General features: G+C 39.5%; 1 protein-coding gene across 7 annotated transcripts in view; it reads left to right on the forward strand.

Annotated features, from left to right (window-relative positions):
* RAPGEF6 (Rap guanine nucleotide exchange factor 6) overlaps positions 1-17,263 on the forward strand; it is a 218,633-nt gene that overhangs the window by 156,794 nt on the left and 44,576 nt on the right. For all 7 annotated transcript variants that reach the window (XM_062189209.1, XM_062189210.1, XM_062189211.1 and 4 more), the window contains 2 exons: positions 3,420-3,660; positions 6,586-6,969. In XM_062189209.1, coding sequence (XP_062045193.1) covers positions 3,420-3,660; positions 6,586-6,969 — 625 coding nt within the window. The remainder of the gene's footprint in view (positions 1-3,419; positions 3,661-6,585; positions 6,970-17,263) is intronic.

The following is a 17,263-nucleotide window of genomic DNA, read 5'->3' on the forward strand; positions in this document are numbered from 1 at the left end:
CCATCCCAGATGCTGAAACGTTTTTATCCAGTATCTGTCTCTTGGCCAACTGAGGTTTCCATCTGTTTGCAGTAATCTTGTAGCACAGGAGGGAGAAGTCTGTGATCTTGGTGTGTCAAAGACAGTCTGATTGTAAGCTTATAGGTTCAAAAACCTGATTGTGCACTACAGTTTGAGTGACTCATTGACAAGAAATTTGAGTAAAAGGCATTTGATGACTCCAATCTTTGAATACATCAAGGAATGACAGTTGCGTGGATCATTTCAGCAGAACCTGACGTAGATGAGGCCTTCTGTTTGCAACTTGACAGTGGACCCAGAATGATTGTTCAGTATGTGTTAGCTAAGATCCTTCCTGGAATTAGATTCATGTTTATCCATCAGTTGAAGCTTCCAGTTCTGGAAGAAGTCTTGTTACCTTTTGATCTCAGTTGTTTCCTGACATTTCTACTCATTACTGTCTGCTTTAGCTAGGATTGTACCTCAGGAGGTTTTGAAACAAATTTGTCTGTTTTTTCCCCCTCTCTAAAAGTTAGTATTGTAGGAGTGGGCATTGTGGCACAGCAGATTAAACCATGTTCCACTTAGGAGTGCTGGTTCAAATCTCAGCTGCTCTGCTTTGATCTGGGTTCATGGAAAGGCATCCTAGGAGGCAGCAAATGATGGCTCAAGTTCTTGGACTCCTGTTACCCATGTGGGAGACCCAGGGGGAATTCCAGGCTCCTGGCTTCAGCCTGGCACAGCCCTGGTTGTTGCAGGCATTTGGGGAGTGAACTGGCAACGGAGGGTCAGTCTGTCTTTCCCTCTCCCTCCCCCTCTCCCTCTCATTAAAGTAGATGAAGCATTTTTTAAAAATTAATGTATATAATGCTAAGAAGGTAATCAAGAAAAACAGTATATAATTACTCGAGCCACCAGAATATCCTCATTCACCCCTGCAGTCATATCTACCCCTTTCTCTCCTCTCTCTCCTCTGTCTCTCTCTCCTCTATCTATCTCTCTTCCTTCCCCCTCTCTACCTCTCATCCTCACACACACATTTCTAATTTTTGCAGCAATGTATTTTCCTAGGAAAAAAGATAGTATTGGTTCATGTTACAAAATGACTTTTCACTTCCATTCATTTACATAAAAATCAGCCCCTGTCATTGCAGTGAGCATGGTTCTGGAAGTTTTAGCCAGTGCTGTAATGAGAAAAAAGAAAGTAGAAGCAAGGAGTTGAGGTTTGCAGGGGTGGGTATTACCATTTATGTGTGCATGTCATCTAGTAGCAGAGTTCACAAGGACAAATATTGGAAGATTCAACCACAGTAACATATATATATGTTTCTGTGCTAAAATTAAAATGAATAAGAGATAAAAATTAGTAGATGTTTGCCTCTGTTGCCATCTAGTATAATTTAGTAGGAAAAAGCATAAAGGTTACCAAAAGGTATTTTTTTTTTAAGATTTATTTAGAGAGAGGAGAGGCGGGGGGGGGGGGGGGGGAGGGAGGTCTTCCATCTGCTGGTTCACTCCGTAATTGGCCGCAATGGCTGGAGCTTCGCCATTCTGAAGCCAGGAGCTTCTTCCAGGTCTCCCACATGGGTGCAGGGGCCCAAGGACTTAGGCCATCTTGTACTGCTTTCTCAGGCCATAACAGAGAGCAGGATTGGAAGTGGAGTAGCACCCTTATGGGATGCCAGCACTGCAGGTGGTGGCTTTATCCACTATGTCACAGTGCCAGCCCCCAAAAGGTATTTCTTAAAAAAAAAAAAAAAAAAAAGGCCGGCGCCGTGGCTCAACAGGCTAATTCTCCACTTTGCGGCGCCAGCACACCAGGTTCTAGTCCCGGTTGGGGCGCCGGATTCTATCCCGGTTGCCCCTCTTCCAGGCCAGCTCTCTGCTATGGCCTGGGAAGGCAGTGGAGGATGGCCCAAGTCTTTGGGCCCTGCACCTACATGGGAGACCAGGAGAAGCACCTGGCTCCTGGCTTCGGATCAGCGCGATGCGCCAGCCGCAGCGGCCATTGGAGGGTGAACCAACGGCAAAAAAGGAAGACCTTTCTCTCTGTCTCTCTCTCTCACTGTCCACTCTGCCTGTCAAAAAAAAAAAAAAAAAAAAGATGGTTCATTAAATCAATACCAGTTACTGAATCTTCCCAGTAAACCAACAAATGAAAACAAAAACAATGACATTTTTGGAAGGAGGAAATGGAGAGGTCTTTAAAACTGGGAAAGTAAAACATTCTCCTATATGATTTTTTTATAAATTTTTTAAAAATTTATTTGACAGGTAGAGTTATAGACAGTGAGAGAGAGACAGAAAGAAAGGTCTTCCGTTGGTTCACCCCCTAAATGACCGCCATAGCCGGTGCTGTGCTGATCCAAAGCCAGGAGCTAGGTGCTTCTTCCTGGTCTCCCATGTGGGCTCAGGGGCCCAAGCACTTGGGCCATCCTCTACTGCCCTCCCGGGCCACAGCAGAGAGCTGGACTGGAAGAGGAGCATCGGGGGCTAGAACTCGGCACCCATATGGGATGCCAGCGCCGCAGGCAGAGGATTAACCAAGTGAGCCACGCCGCCTGCCCCCCCCCCCCATATGATTTTAAAATCTCCAGCTGGAACAGTTTGGCAGAATACTTCACAAGCCTTAAGAACATGTACACTTTATAATTCAGCAGTTCTGTTGGTAAGAGTCCTCATCAAGGTTGTTTACAAAGGTTTATTAAGGGTGAGGGACCTTTTATTTTTTTAGTTTTGTCAAGTGCCATTTGGATATTTAAAGCATTGTTCATGAGCCATACAAAATCAACTTAAAAATTAACCTGCTATGCATGTATTGAATTTCAAGTCCCACCTGTGGTTGCTTTGGCAGGGCTAGGCCAGATTATTTCGAGGGTCCTAAATGGCCTATGAGCCAGATATTCCACCCCTGGTTTGTTTGCAATAGGGTTGATGATTTCTGAATCATTTTATTTATAATAGAAAGTGGCAAACAATCTAAATTGCTATCATTAGCAGTTTGGATAATTGGGATACATAAAATAAGTCATTTTATAGAGTACTGTGACTCCATTAAAATAGAATTATACAATACTACTTAGTGACTTAAGTATTTATAACATTTTAAGTGAAAATATTTTTTGTTTCCAAATTGTAAATATATAATGACCTCAGTTTTTATCTATGTAAAATATATGCTTTGTCACTTATCAAAAATTGGTACATTTATCGCTTCTCAGCCTTTTGGCTACAATCGAGTGTAAAAATTGGTACATTTATTTAAAAATAAATGCAACAGTGATTTCTGTTCATCACATGCCTAAAATACAAATGTATCTTTTAATGTTTGAAAGGATCTTTGTATTCCAAATTGCTTTTTGGAGAATTTAGAAGTCGTGTTCTTGAAAGTTGTAAGTCCCACCTTTGTGTTTCTGTAGATATTCCTGATCAAGTTATAAGAGTTTTCAAAGCAGATCAGCAGAGTTGCTACATTATCATCAGTAAAGACACTACAGCTAAAGAAGTGGTTTGTCATGCTGTCCATGAATTTGGTTTGGCTGGTGCATCCGACACATACTCTCTGTGTGAAGTTTCTGTTACCCCTGAGGGCGTGATAAAGCAGAGAAGACTGCCTGACCAGTTCTCCAAGTTAGCGGATAGAATTCAACTCAATGGAAGGTAAATAAGCTTATTTTTGGTAAGGTGCCTTATGAAGAATTCTTGCTAACAAGAGATGTGTGGAGGTTTGTTTTGTTGTGAGACAGAGCTGCCATCCACTCTTTCTCGCTCCAGATGCCTGAGATGGCTGGGACTTGAGCAGTCCCAGAGCTGGGATCACAATCTTTGTCTCCCACAGGTGTCAGGAATCAGAATCCAAATGGCAGAAACTCAATTACTTAAGCCATTGCCACTATCTTAGAAGCTAAAGTCAGTCACTAGAGCTGGGTATAAAATGCATACATTCCAGTGTGGGATTCAGACATCTCAACCACTAGGCTAAACGCCCAACCCCAAAAGATATTTTAGGTAGACACATTGTGGCATATTTTAGTGCCACTAAGTCCTCTCTGTAATTAAAGTAGGTTTTTTTTCTCTCTCAAGCTTTTCTTGTCTCCCTAATTACATAAGAGGATTCCTAGGATTTTAGCACTTGTAAGGGCTACCCCAAAATGGGAAGATGCGAGAGATCAGCTTGCCAAAACAAAGTCTTAGAATTACTCATGTATCAGGAAACTGAGTGATACAAATCTGTATTAGGGATGGGGAGGTGTCATTTGGCCTAGAAAAACAGATGCCAACTTTCTTGGTTCCTGCTGCCTGCGTGGGAGACCTAGATTGAATTCCTGGCTCCTGGGATTGGCCCTAGAACACCTTGGGCCATGGCAGGCATTCGGGGAATCAATCAGCAGACAGGAGCACATGTGCTTGACTCCCTTGCTTGCTTGCTCACTCATTCACTCTCAGCCTGTGAAATCAATAAATAATTTATTCAGTCTTTCAAATCAATAATTTACTCAATAGATTATAATAAATAAATAACATGTATCTGAGGGTATATATTCATTTATGAATTTGTTTTTAATATGATCAGTATGTACTTCAGGCAAAACAAACAATAATTTTCACCATTGTTTTTCTAATGGTTTTCCTTGTATGACTATATAGAAAAAGTTTAAAATTTTTATAATATCCTGAAAATTATTTGATAAAGTAAAAGATTGTTTTGAGGGTGCATTTGTTGTTTTCTCTTGTAATTTTCTGAGACAATAATCTTTTTAGTGACTTTGTTTCATGTGTGGGAAACAATCTTTGATGGGTTTAATGTGATTGCCTATGATGGCTTTGGTAAAGCTAGATTTGTTACTCTAGTAGTGTCTGCGAACTAAGACCATGGAGCCAGACTGCCAGGTTCAAATCATAACATAGGCTGTGTAACTTTGGGCAAGTTACTAAGCACCTCTGTCCTGAATTTTCTCATCTGTAGAATGGGGATGGCAATATTAGAGTCTACCTCATAAGACAGTTCTAAGGATTTTAAGTTAAATATAATTTATTCTCTGTAATACAATGAGTCTCAATATAGCATTGTGTTTGGCAAATAAACAGTGTAAAGGGAGGCAAAAACAATGTGATTTGTTGACAGTAAAAAACAGATAGTCATAAATTATAGCAAGTTGTATTATTAGAAAACAAATAAAGCTACATATGGTATAATTTGTTAATTCTCTCACCTAATGACAGCTCTATAGCAGATACTAAATAATGCAGGCCTCTTAGCTTTTAAATGCCACAGACTTGTTTACCTAAAAAGAAAAAAGGAAATTGTAGATCTTAGTATGAATGCTGATCAGTGCCATTTGCTAGAATGCAGTTTTGTGCTTAACAAGGGAGAAAACACAGTGCAAGAACTTTCCCATTTTTATGGATTCTGTTCTTTGCTTCACTTGGAAATTTAGAGAAGGAAAAAAATGAAATCAGTATAGCAACAGCCTCTGAATAGAGATTTAGATGGCTCACTTCAGATGCTCATTTTGATTTAATCAGAATTCATGCTATGAAGAAATCTTTACATATTTACCAGTTATGTATTACATAATAATCCAGGCACTGGTCTTGTGTTCATAGAGTTCTTGGTGTCAGAAATGTACAACTGGTTGTCCACACATGGTGAATTATTTCCTGGATAACAATGATTAGGTTTGTGGCATAATTATGCCATATGGAATAAGAGAAGTTTTTCAAAAATCTTCTCATTTAAAACGTTAATTTCCCATTTAATCTAAAAGTGCATATTCTAATGTTTTTGGTTAAAAAAAATGATTTCCTTTAAAATGATTTTTTAAATGTTTTATTTATTTTGAAAGTCATGGGGCCGGCGCTGTGGTATAGTGGGTTCAAGTCCAAACCTGTAGCAGCATCATACCATATAGGTGCCAGTTCAGTTCCTGGCTGCTCTACTTCTGATCTAGCTTTCTGCTAATGTACCTGGGAAAACAGCAGAGGATGGCTCAAGTCCTTGGCCCCCTGCATCACATGGGAGACCTGGAAGAAGCTCCTGGGTTCAGGTCAGCCCAGCTCTGGCCATTGTAGCCATTTAGGGAGCGAACCAACAGATGGAAGACACTTCTCTTCCTCCCTCCCTCCCTCCCTCCCTCTGTAGCTCCTTGAAATAAAATAAATCCTTAAAAAAAAAAAAAAAAAAAAAGAGTAGGAGAGACAGAGAATGAGGTCTTCCATATGCTGATTCATTCCCCAGATGGCCATAATGGCATTGGGCCAGGCCAAAGCCAGGCGCCTCATCCACGTTTCCCACATGAGTCTAGGGGCCCAAACACATGGCCATCTTCCACTGCTTTCCTAAACCATTAGTGGGAAGCTGGATTGGAAGTGGAGCAGCCAGGAAACAAACCAGTTCACAAACCCAGTGCCCATATGGGATGCTGGTGTCATAGGCAGTTCCTTTACCTACTCTACCACAACACAGCACCGGCCGAGGAAAATGATATTTAAATATTATTTTTTAAGAATGCAAAGGGAATATGCTCTTAGGCATTTGAAACCACATTTTTGATCACGTTTATAAAAATAATTTTTCCCTTTTAGGTATTATTTAAAAAATAACATGGAAACAGAAACCTTGTGTTCAGATGAAGATGCTCAAGAACTAGTTAAGGAAAGCCAGCTATCTATGCTGCAGCTCAGTACCGTTGAAGTGGCAACCCAGCTGTCAATGAGGGACTTTGATTTGTTCCGTAACATTGAGCCTACTGAATACATTGATGATCTTTTTAAGTTAGATTCCAAAATAGGAAATACTCACTTGAAAGCATTTGAAGACATTGTAAACCAAGAGACTTTCTGGGTTGCCTCAGAGATTTTAACTGAATCAAATCAGCTCAAGCGAATGAAGATTATTAAGCATTTTATTAAAATTGCACTTCATTGTCGAGAATGTAAGAACTTCAATTCCATGTTTGCAATAATAAGGTAAGTTTATACAAATAGATAACCATACCTGAATATGGTTTTGCTATAACATATTAGACATGAAGTTGATCTTATACTTAAGTATTAAATGTCTAGGAATCAAAAAGTTCACTTAACTCTGCCTTTATTGAAATATCATTAGGTACTTTAATATTAACATGTTCTGATGGTATTAACTTTTCCCCCAAAAAAAAAATTAGGTTTTTTTGGTAGTGTGGGTTATTGCCTTCCCATTTTTATTTCTTTCCCTTATTTGAATGATTGTACCCTGTATAGATGTGTACGCAGCTGCTGGTCTTTATATTCAGACTTTGGTAGTGTGCATATTTAAGTACTGCCTCACTGTGAGGCATAGCATGATATGGTGCTCTGACATAAAATTGATATTGTGAAATAACACTAACAATAACAGTAGTGGCCATTTGGTGAGTACTTCCTGTTTGCAAGGCACTGTACTGCGGTATCATTGCAAGCCAAGACATTAGAATTATAAAATTCCTTTGAAGGGACAAGCCTACAAATAAGCCCCTGGTAGGAACACCTGTATCCTATATCAGATTGCCTAGGATTGAGTCCCAACTCTGCTCATGATTCCAGCCTCCTGATAGTAATATACCCTGGGAGGAAGCAGACGATAACTCAAGTTATTGGGTCCCTGCTACCCACATGGGAGCACTTGGACTGAACTCTCAGTTCTAGGCATGGCCCCAGCCATTGCAATATTTTGGGAGTGGATCAGCAGATGGAGGACTCCCCCCTCATATATATGTAGTGTCTTCCTGCCTCTTTAAAAAAAAAAGGTTGTTTGAAAAATTATTTGAGGGGCTGGCACTGTGGCACAGCGGGTTAAAGCTCTGGCCTGAAGCGTTGGCATCCCACAAGGGCACCGGTTCTAGTCCTGGCTGCCCCTCTTCCGATCATGCTTTCTGTTGTAGCGTGGGAGAGCAGTAGAAGATGACCCAAGTCCTTGGGCCCCTGCGGCCACATGAGAGCCCCAGAAAAGTCTCCTGGCTTCACATCAGCACAGCCAGCCTTTGCAGCCATCTGGAGAGTGAACCAGTGGATGGAAGGTCTCTCTCTGTCTCTACCTCTCTCTGTAACTCTGTCTTTCAAATAAGTAAAATCTTTAAAAAAAAAAAAAAAAATTTACTTGAGGGGCCAGCATTGTGATCTAACATGTTAAGCCACCTCCTGTGTGCTGGCATCCCATATGGGCTCCGGTCCCAGTTGTTCATTTGGATCCAGTTGTCCACTAATGGGCCTGGGAAAGCAGCAGAAAATGGTCTTAAGTCCTTGAGCTCTTGCACCCAACTGGGAAAGCTTGATGAAGCTCCTGGCTCCTGGACCAGGCCCAGCCATTTGGGGAGTGAACCAATGGATGGAAGATCTCTCTCTGTAACTCTGCATTTCAAATAAATAAAATAAATGTAAAAACATTTTTTTTACAAAAAAATAATTTGAGATTATGAGCCCAGGAACTATAGATATTTAAATCTCCACTCATTATGACCAGCAGGTTCTCACCCTAGTCCTGTACACTAGTGATCAACAAAAACAAAAGGTTTTGTCTTCAATAAACTCTTTTTTTTTAACTTTTATTTAATGAATATAAATTTCCAATGTATAGCTTATGGATTACAATTGCTTCCCCCTCCCATAACTTCCGTCCCACCCGCAACCCTCCCCTCTCCTGCTCCCTTTCCCCCTCCCCTTCCATTCACATCAAGATTCATTTTCAATTCTCTTTATATACAGAAGATCAATTTAGTATGTAGTAAGTAAAGATTTCAACAGTTTGCACCCACATAGAAACACAAAGTGAAACATACTGTTTGAGTACTAGTTAGAGCATTAAATCAAAATGTACAGCACATTAAGGACAGAGATCCCACATGAGGAGCAAGTGCACAGTGACTCCTGTTGTTGACCCAACAAATTGACACTCTAGTTTATGGCACCACTAACCACCCTAGGCTGTCGTCCTGAGTTGCCAAGGCTATGGAAGCCTTCCAAGTTCGCCAACTCTGATCATATTTAGACAAGGTCATAAAAGACAGGGTGAGGATAGTAACCAGTGATCCTAAGAGTGGCATTTACCAGGTCTGAACAATTAGACAGCCTTAAGTGGGGAAGAGGACCATCAGTACACACAGGTTGGGAGTAGAGCCATTGGTGGTAGAGTAGAGGTTATGATTACAAAGGAATGAGGCCCAAGTGCACTAGACAGGGCCTAGAACAAAGGACAGAGTCATTATTAGAGGAACTAAGAAAGGTGCTGTCTAAGCTACAATTAAGTTTTCTGATTGAGAAGCAAATAGAACCTGACAGAAGGGGCTTGATAATAATCTGTTGGGCTTTAGGCCTTATAGGTTAAGAGGCCCTGACCTATAATCTCTTCACATGGGGTACATCCTAAGGGAGGTGTGAACCTCCTAGAGGAAGGCACTCTGTTGACTTTCATTATTTGGCTGGCCTGGGAGGAGAGCTGGCCAGGTAAAGGCAGGTGGCATCTCTAACAAGAAATTTACAGTTCTGCCTGCAATGTTGCTGACCCTACTTGGTGGTTCCCTCAGCTACAGTGGTCACTTTGGAAGTTGGGCTGATTGAAGGGCTTTTTTGCTTAGAGCCAATAAAATCTGTGGCTCTGACCTGGGCATCCTTTGACTCCAGGGCAGGTCCATTTCCAGTGATCCAACTCTTGGCAGAGCTGCCAGGGCTCTTCACAAGTTGACTTCTGCTGAAGCCCAGGCTTACCACATTGAAAGCCACTGCAGTGGACTGGCCTGTTGGGTCTCCTTGAGGGCAAATCACTGTACAGATCAGCCATTAATAGGCCTGCCACCCATTGCTTCTGATGCCTAGCTTTCTTAGTATATGTGCTGCCGAAGCGAGCACTGATGCCTAGCTTTCTTTTCCTCCTGGTTTTTGTTAAAGCAGACCAGAGGATGCAAGTCAAGGGAGTGCCCAAGTCCCATCTCTAATCTTCGGTGGCCTGAACTAAAAGTCTATAGTCACAGGCATGTTCTGTAGTAGTTTTTCTAAGGTAGACAATGCCCATGAGGAAAATTATATTCTCACTTTAAAACTTTCTTTCCCTTTGGTCCGAAAGGGAGGTTTTTTCTACTTACCGTTTACTTCGCTGATGGTGAAGTAAATCTAGCTATGAGATTATAATTTAAGCTCTTATTTTGGCTATGTTATTAAAGAAAAATGTTAGCCATCTCTTTATAAGGTCTAAAGATTAAATTGTGTGTCCTACAGATTCCTTCATAATAGAATTAGTTTCCTACCTTGAAGAGAATAGAGAAATGAAAGAACAAGTTGGGCTTAGAATAGAGAAATGAGGGAGCAAGTCCTAGATTGCTTGCTGACAATAACAATATCACATGAATACTTAGCAAACCGTTGCAACCACTAGATAACAACTTAAGAAAACATTTACCAGAAGGTCCAATGCCTTCTATAAATTTTAAGAATCATGTATTTGGAAACACCTCTTAAATATCTAACATGGTGTAGTTTGTTTAACCAATAAACTTAAGCAGAAACATATAAAATGTTTTTAGTTTCTTTCTACCAACAAGTATAAAACATATGTTACAGAGATTCAGGTCACACGAATTAAAATGTATCTGATTAATTTTAGCAGCTTAAATTTATGGACAATCTTATCTATAAGCCAATTAAAATAAAATTCTTAATAAAATTTTCCCATGTGGACATACAATATGTACACTCATATAACCTAACGTAATAGACCAATATAGCAGTTTTAATAATAGCCTTTAAAATCTTTAACTCTTTTGTAAATTGCCAATTGATTTGAATTGCTTTTTGTTTTTAGGAACCTCAGTTAACCATACTTTCTCTCAGTTGGTACTGTTAATACATTATTGGCTTCATCTGTTTACAGGGCCATCCCAAAGTACTGAATACTATAGAAGTGGCTGGAAAAAGTCCATAGGAACCTATAGGAGGACAGCTAAACACAGAACCAACAATGCTTTAGTTTTGTGAGCAGCAAATCATATATAACTGTGGATGACAAAAGACTTTAAGTTGCCATGTTTAAAATTATGAACTCATCAACCAACAAGAGGCACTTGCTTACTTCACAGTATTTTTGAAAGCACCTGAGGGATTTTACAAGTATTTAATCCTTTAGGCCTCTGGGGCTTTCTCATTAAGATAACTATCATGTCTAGTAACACAAGATCATTAGACTTTTTAATTCTCAAACATTTGTATTAATAGCATTTTCCATTAAAGAAACTTAAAATTTAGTACCACGTCACATCTTGACAGTACTTCTAATATAATCCAAATAGCCTGATTAGTTGGTTTCTCTATAAGATGAGAGACATAGGTCCTTCAATTTTTTCAGTTGGGCCCAACTGGAAAAACCAAAGTCCAAGATTTACTGGAAATTTTAGAGTCCAGATTGTTTGAAACTTTGATTTTTTGAATGCCTGTCAAGAATGCCAAGAAGGCTCAAAATCCAAAATATCTGGTTGAAATAAGATTCCTTAAAATCATGACATAATATAGACCAAATTTGATCATTGTTACAAGGTGATTATTCAAATCTTTGAAAATAAGCACATATTTAAATAACCCATAGCTCTTAAAAATTCAGCTGTTTTTGAACAATTAGAATTTAACAGACATCAAGAGAACATAATAGATTACTTTAACGCATTGCTTTAACAGAGAATCAGATTTTAATTCTATGTCAAGGAGAAATTGAGCTTCCTGTGTCCTTTTGCTGTGAGGTTTCCTTCCTTTACCTTTTTTCATGTTGGTGACCATGTTTCTGTGTTTCTGTGTGCAACACATCTTTAAGCATCTTTTGCAGGGCAGGATGAGTGGCAACAAATTCTTTAATTTCTATTTGCTATGAAAAGTCTTTATTTCACCTTCATTCACAAATGAGAGCTTTGCAGGATATAATATTCTGGGCTGGCAGTTTTTCTCTCTTAGTACCTGGGCAATGTCTTGCCATACCCTTCTAGCTTGTAGGGTTTCTGATGAGAAGTCTGCTGTGAGTCTAATTGGAGATCCTCTGAGAGTAATCTGACGTTTCTCTCTTGCACATTTTAGAATCTTTTCTTTATGTTTCACTGTGGTGAGTTTGATTACAACCTGTCGTGATGAGGATCTCTTTTGGTCATGTTTATTAGGGGTTCTATGAGCTTCCTGTACTAGGATGTCTCTGTCCTTCTCCAAACCCGGAAAGTTCTCTGCTAGTATCTCACTAAAAAGGCCTTCTAATCCTTTCTCCCTTTCCATGCCTTCAGGAACTCCTAGAACCTGAATGTTGGGTTTTTTAATAGTATCCTGTAGATTCCCGACAATATTTTTTAGATTTCTAATTTCCTCTTCTTTTCTTTGGTTTGCCTGTTTCCTTTCCTGTTCTCTGTCTTCTAAGTCTGATATTCTCTCTTCTGCTTCACCCATTCTGTTTTTAAGGCTCTCTAATGTGTTTGTCATTTGATCTATTGAATTCTTCATTATGATTTCTCGTCACTATCACATTTTCTTGTTCTACTAGTTGTTTCATTTCATTTTGATTCCTCCTTAATATTTCATTTTCACAAGAGAGATTTTCTATCTTGTCCATTAAGGATTTCTGTAGTTCAAGAATTTGTTTTTGAGAACTTCTTAATGATCTTACCAATTTTTTGAGATCCGCTTCTTGCATTTCTTCGATCTCATCATCTTCATAATCTTGAATTGGGGTGTCTTTTTCATTTGGGGGCATCATAGTGTCTTCCTTGTTCTTGTTACCTCAGTTTTTGCGTTTGTTGTTTGGCATATTGGAGATATTCTTTGGTTTCTTCACCGTGGTGTTTTTTCTTGTTATACTATAAGTCTAGATTAAGTGGACTGTCTGCTTTCGATGGAGCCTTAGAAGCTTGAGATGGGTGTGACCTGAGAGCTCTGGTTCCTCAGGGTTGAGGGTGTGCCAAAGGTTACACTCCCAGGTTAGGCGTGGTAAATCTCTCTCTCTCTCTCTCTCTCTCTCTTTTTTTTTTTTTTTTTTTTGATTCAAAAGGGAGGTAATTCCACACAGCTGAACGGAATTGGAAGTAGTTAGTAGGCGAATGATATATCCACAGGAGCCAGAGATTGGAGGCTCTTTCCCAAGGACCACACAGGGAATCTCTGCTGCCCTCAGGGTGGGCTCCAATTCTCCTGCAGTCTCCCACTGGGTTGCCAAGTTAGATCCTAATCTCCTGTTATTTCACCCACCCACACACCCCCCCCCCCCCCCGAGTCAGGGTTTTCTGCTAGGCTCAGGGCCGGTGCAGACCTGAGGTCGTCCTGCTTATGACGTATGACCAAAATGGCGCCTGCTCTTTGTCTTGTTCGCTTTTGAGGGGTGAGCGGAGAGAGAGAAACTCGTGTCCGTATCGGTCACTTTTTTTTTTCCTCTCTCTCTCTCTCTTCTAGTTAGCCTGGTGAACTTTTCCCCACAGAGTTTCAAGCCTCGTTCCCTCTAGTCTCCTCTTTCCACTTTCCCGCTGGTGTCTAAGGCTATTGAGGTTGGCTCACCTCGCGTTCCAGCGCTGGTGTGTTGAGTCTGTCGCTGGTGTCCCGAACTTGGGCTCCCACACTCTCCACACAGGTCCACTGTGAATCACTAGTTCCAGAAGAGTTTCCTCTGTTGTTTCTTCCCCTACTCTTCCTTGAACCTGCAGTATCTCCACTTTTATTAAACTGTCTCTTCCTGGACTATCAGTGTGCTCCCTTCCTATTCTGCCATCTTGCCACCACAACCGCAAAAGAGGACAATAAACTCTTAATTCTGAAAAAGAAGAGTTTTTTTTATAAGTCCATGTGTCTATGTGTAGCAGCATAATTCCAACTTAACCAACCACACAAGCATGTAAGGTGTTTTGTACCATTACTCACATGAGAGGTAAATGAAATCTTAATGGACTCTTAAGTCAGAACTTTTACAGTAATAGCTCCTCCTTTATTAACTGGTGGCTGCAGTTGAACTAGATGCTACAGTTTAAGATTTCTTTATTTATATGAAAGAGTTACAGAGAGAGATCTTCTGTCTGCTGGTTCACTCCCCAAATGACCGCAATAGCCAGAGCTAGGCAGATCTGAAGCCAGAAGCTTCTGTGGGGTCTCCATGTGGGTGCAGGGGCCCAACAACTTGGGCCATCTTCCATTGCTTTCCCAAGCACATTAGCAGGTAGCTGGGTCAGAAGTGGAACAGCTGGGATTTGAACCAGCGAGCATATGGGATGCCGGCATTGCAGGTGGCAGCCCCATATCTCACAGTTTTTAGCATCTGACTTTCAAACAGGAACTGAGGTGCCATCAATAAACATTTCGAAACCTGGAAAATGAACCTGTTTGCGTAGGAAGCATCTGTTACGAAATTGAATTGTACAGGCTTAGTTTTAGAGTACTCTATGAAGAGTGGATGAAATCTTTGTCCAACAGGATATAGACAGAAATTGGTACAAACATAAAAACAGTACGTAAGTAGCTTTCCTCAGTGTAGAGGTAAAAAGAAAGATTCCTGCCTAAGAGATGGGGTATCGGCTCAAGAAGTACAACAGCACAGTTTTAATAGTATCACTACAACCAAGTGAAGGTAATAATTTGATAGAATCTGGTAGAAAATAGTCATAAAGAAGGGTATGAGAAAGCACTGAAATTTAGTTCAGAGGCGTTGGTTAACAAGTCTGTTTTTGTTCCAAAAGACATGTTTTCCGTAGTTAATATAAAGATAATTGCTTTATATTCTTACATTTTATACTCAAATACATCAAAAATCATAAACAATATCTCAGCTGTTTTCAGAGATGGCATAGGTGAGTCATTCAGTTTTGTTTGCAGTTAAATAGCATATTTTTTGTAATTAGAAATAATTTAATTCTCTGAATATAAATTGTATGTGCATGGAAAAATGCAGAAGATGCTGAAAGAATACATTATGTAGAGTAGCTGTCCCTCCCACTCAGTTCCTGTCCATCACATCTCTCTCACACCTACGATTTATCTGGGGGAGTATTCCAAATTGGAACTTAGAAATCTGCCTCATCTTGAAAAAGATTTATTTGAAAGGTTCAGTGACTGATCATCCGCCCATGGTTCACTCCCCAAAACAGCTATGGTTAGACTGGAACTCCATGTGGGTTCCCCACAGGGGTATTGTTGGGAGCCCAGGTACTTGGGCCATCTTTCACTGCCTTTCCAGACACGTAAGTTGGAAGCTGAATGGTACAAGAAATCATGGTAGCTCAAATGTCAAAGGATTTTGAAGAGCATTCAGTGAGTTAATACATTGAAAGTGCTCAGAGCCTTTATTGTATTAGAGTTTGATTTATGTTACTGTATTAGTCTTGATTTCATTTTCATGTAAACAATGAGAATGTTCCAAATGGCTTCTTAGTCATCCAGCATCCTTAATCCATTTTCCTAAAGTATGCGATACTGTCTACTATATATTACAGTTCTGTAGATACTTGTTTTTGTTTCTGTACTTTGCTGTTTTAATTTCTAAAACTTTAGATTTTAAGATCTGTTAGGGGGCCAACCGTTGTAGCATAGTGGGTAAAGCTGGTATACCATATGGGCGCTGGTTCAAGTCCTGGCTGGTCTGCTTCTAATCCAGCTGCCTGCTGTTGGCCTGAGAAAAGCAGTACAGGATGGCACAAGTGTTTGGGCCTCTGACACTCATGTGGGAGACCTGCTTGAAGCTCCTGGCCATTTGCGGCTGTCTGGGGAGTGAATCAGTAGGTGGAAGTTCTTCTTTATCTGTCTCTCCCTCTCTGTGCAACTCCAACTTTAAAATGAAAAAAAAAAAAAAAAAAAAAAAAAGAGGTTGAGGGTTAATCAGATTACTCACTACTGTTTTCATTCTTTTTATCTGGTTGTTTCTGGCATATTTATTTCATGTGAACTTTAAAGTTCTTTCAAAATTAGTGTTTTCATTGAGATTATATTCACTATATAGGGTAATTTAGCAGACAGATGATACCATTACACACACACTGTTCCAGTTTTCTTTTGTTTACCCTGTGGAGTTTTATAGCTTTGTTCATATCAAAGCTTGATCATTTCTTTGAATGTTTAATGTCTTATGGCTGCTATGAATGGAATTCTTACATTTTCAGACTATTTGTCAATTTTGTATCAGCTTTGTATATAAGCTCTATATTTTTTTCTAATAAGTTATATCTGGGGGTTTTGAGTTATACAGTATAATTTTCATCAAATAATGATAACTTGTTTCATTTCACTTATCTATTTTTGTCTATTTCTATCTGTTGATACTTCTGTGTTAAATAATAATTGTAATTATAGACTTTTATGTATGATTGTGGGGGTCCCAGTATTTCTCCATTAAACATAATGCTGTCTCAGGTGAAATATGTTATGCCTCCAGTTCTGTTTTGATGTTGTTCTAAGAAGAATGAGTATTTTCGTATCTAAAGCATGAAAGTTTTTATTAGTATGGTAGATTGTTTCAGTAGTTTCCTAAGAATGACTTACTCTTCTAATCTGTCATGAGCTCTACGTAATTGTGGTCAGTTTTTCTTCAGATGTGTTACAACAATTATGTGTTATATGTAATTTTTGTACCATTTTGCATAAGTGAATTGGTTTATAGTGTAATTTGTTGATTTGTGGATTTTAATGCCAACTAAGCTGACATCGTAAAATTTGGAAAGTTTCATTCCTTGTTTAAGCATTAGGTGAAGATTTAATGGGGTTAAAAGATAGGTAAGGGAGGTAATGTGTCCCACTAGCTATTGTGTGGTGACTCTTGAAATGCGATCTTTTTAATCCAGATTTTAAATCAATTTGTTTGTAAAATTGAGCAAATTAGCCTTTTGTGCTCTTTTAGCTTCTTGTGTTTCTACAATTATCGTTCTAGTTTTTGTTTCTTTGTTGTGTGTTTTTGTTTCCCATGAACTGTAGTTTACCAAGCCTTGTTTCATTCACCTTAGGCTACTCATCACAGTGTTTTTCTTAGAATTTCTCTGATCATCCTTTGGTTGAAGTTTATTTTCTAGTCACTTTTTAAAGAAAGGCTTATTGGAACTCTATTTCCTGTGCATATTCAAAGTGTCTTTCCATTATAGAACATCTGAAAACCTGGTTGGAGGAATTGTACAGAACCTCCAAAACCGTGGCCCCCTCCCCTAACCTGTGGTAAGCTGATCACTGACAATGACATGGTAGAAGGATGTTAATAGTTTAATTTGCAGTGTGTAGAGCAAGGAGATGGGCACCTATTGCTCAGTTTCAAAACTCAAACAGGGAG

This window comes from Lepus europaeus, chromosome 4 (assembly GCF_033115175.1).
Source record: "Lepus europaeus isolate LE1 chromosome 4, mLepTim1.pri, whole genome shotgun sequence".
Taxonomy (NCBI): Eukaryota; Metazoa; Chordata; class Mammalia; order Lagomorpha; family Leporidae; genus Lepus; species Lepus europaeus.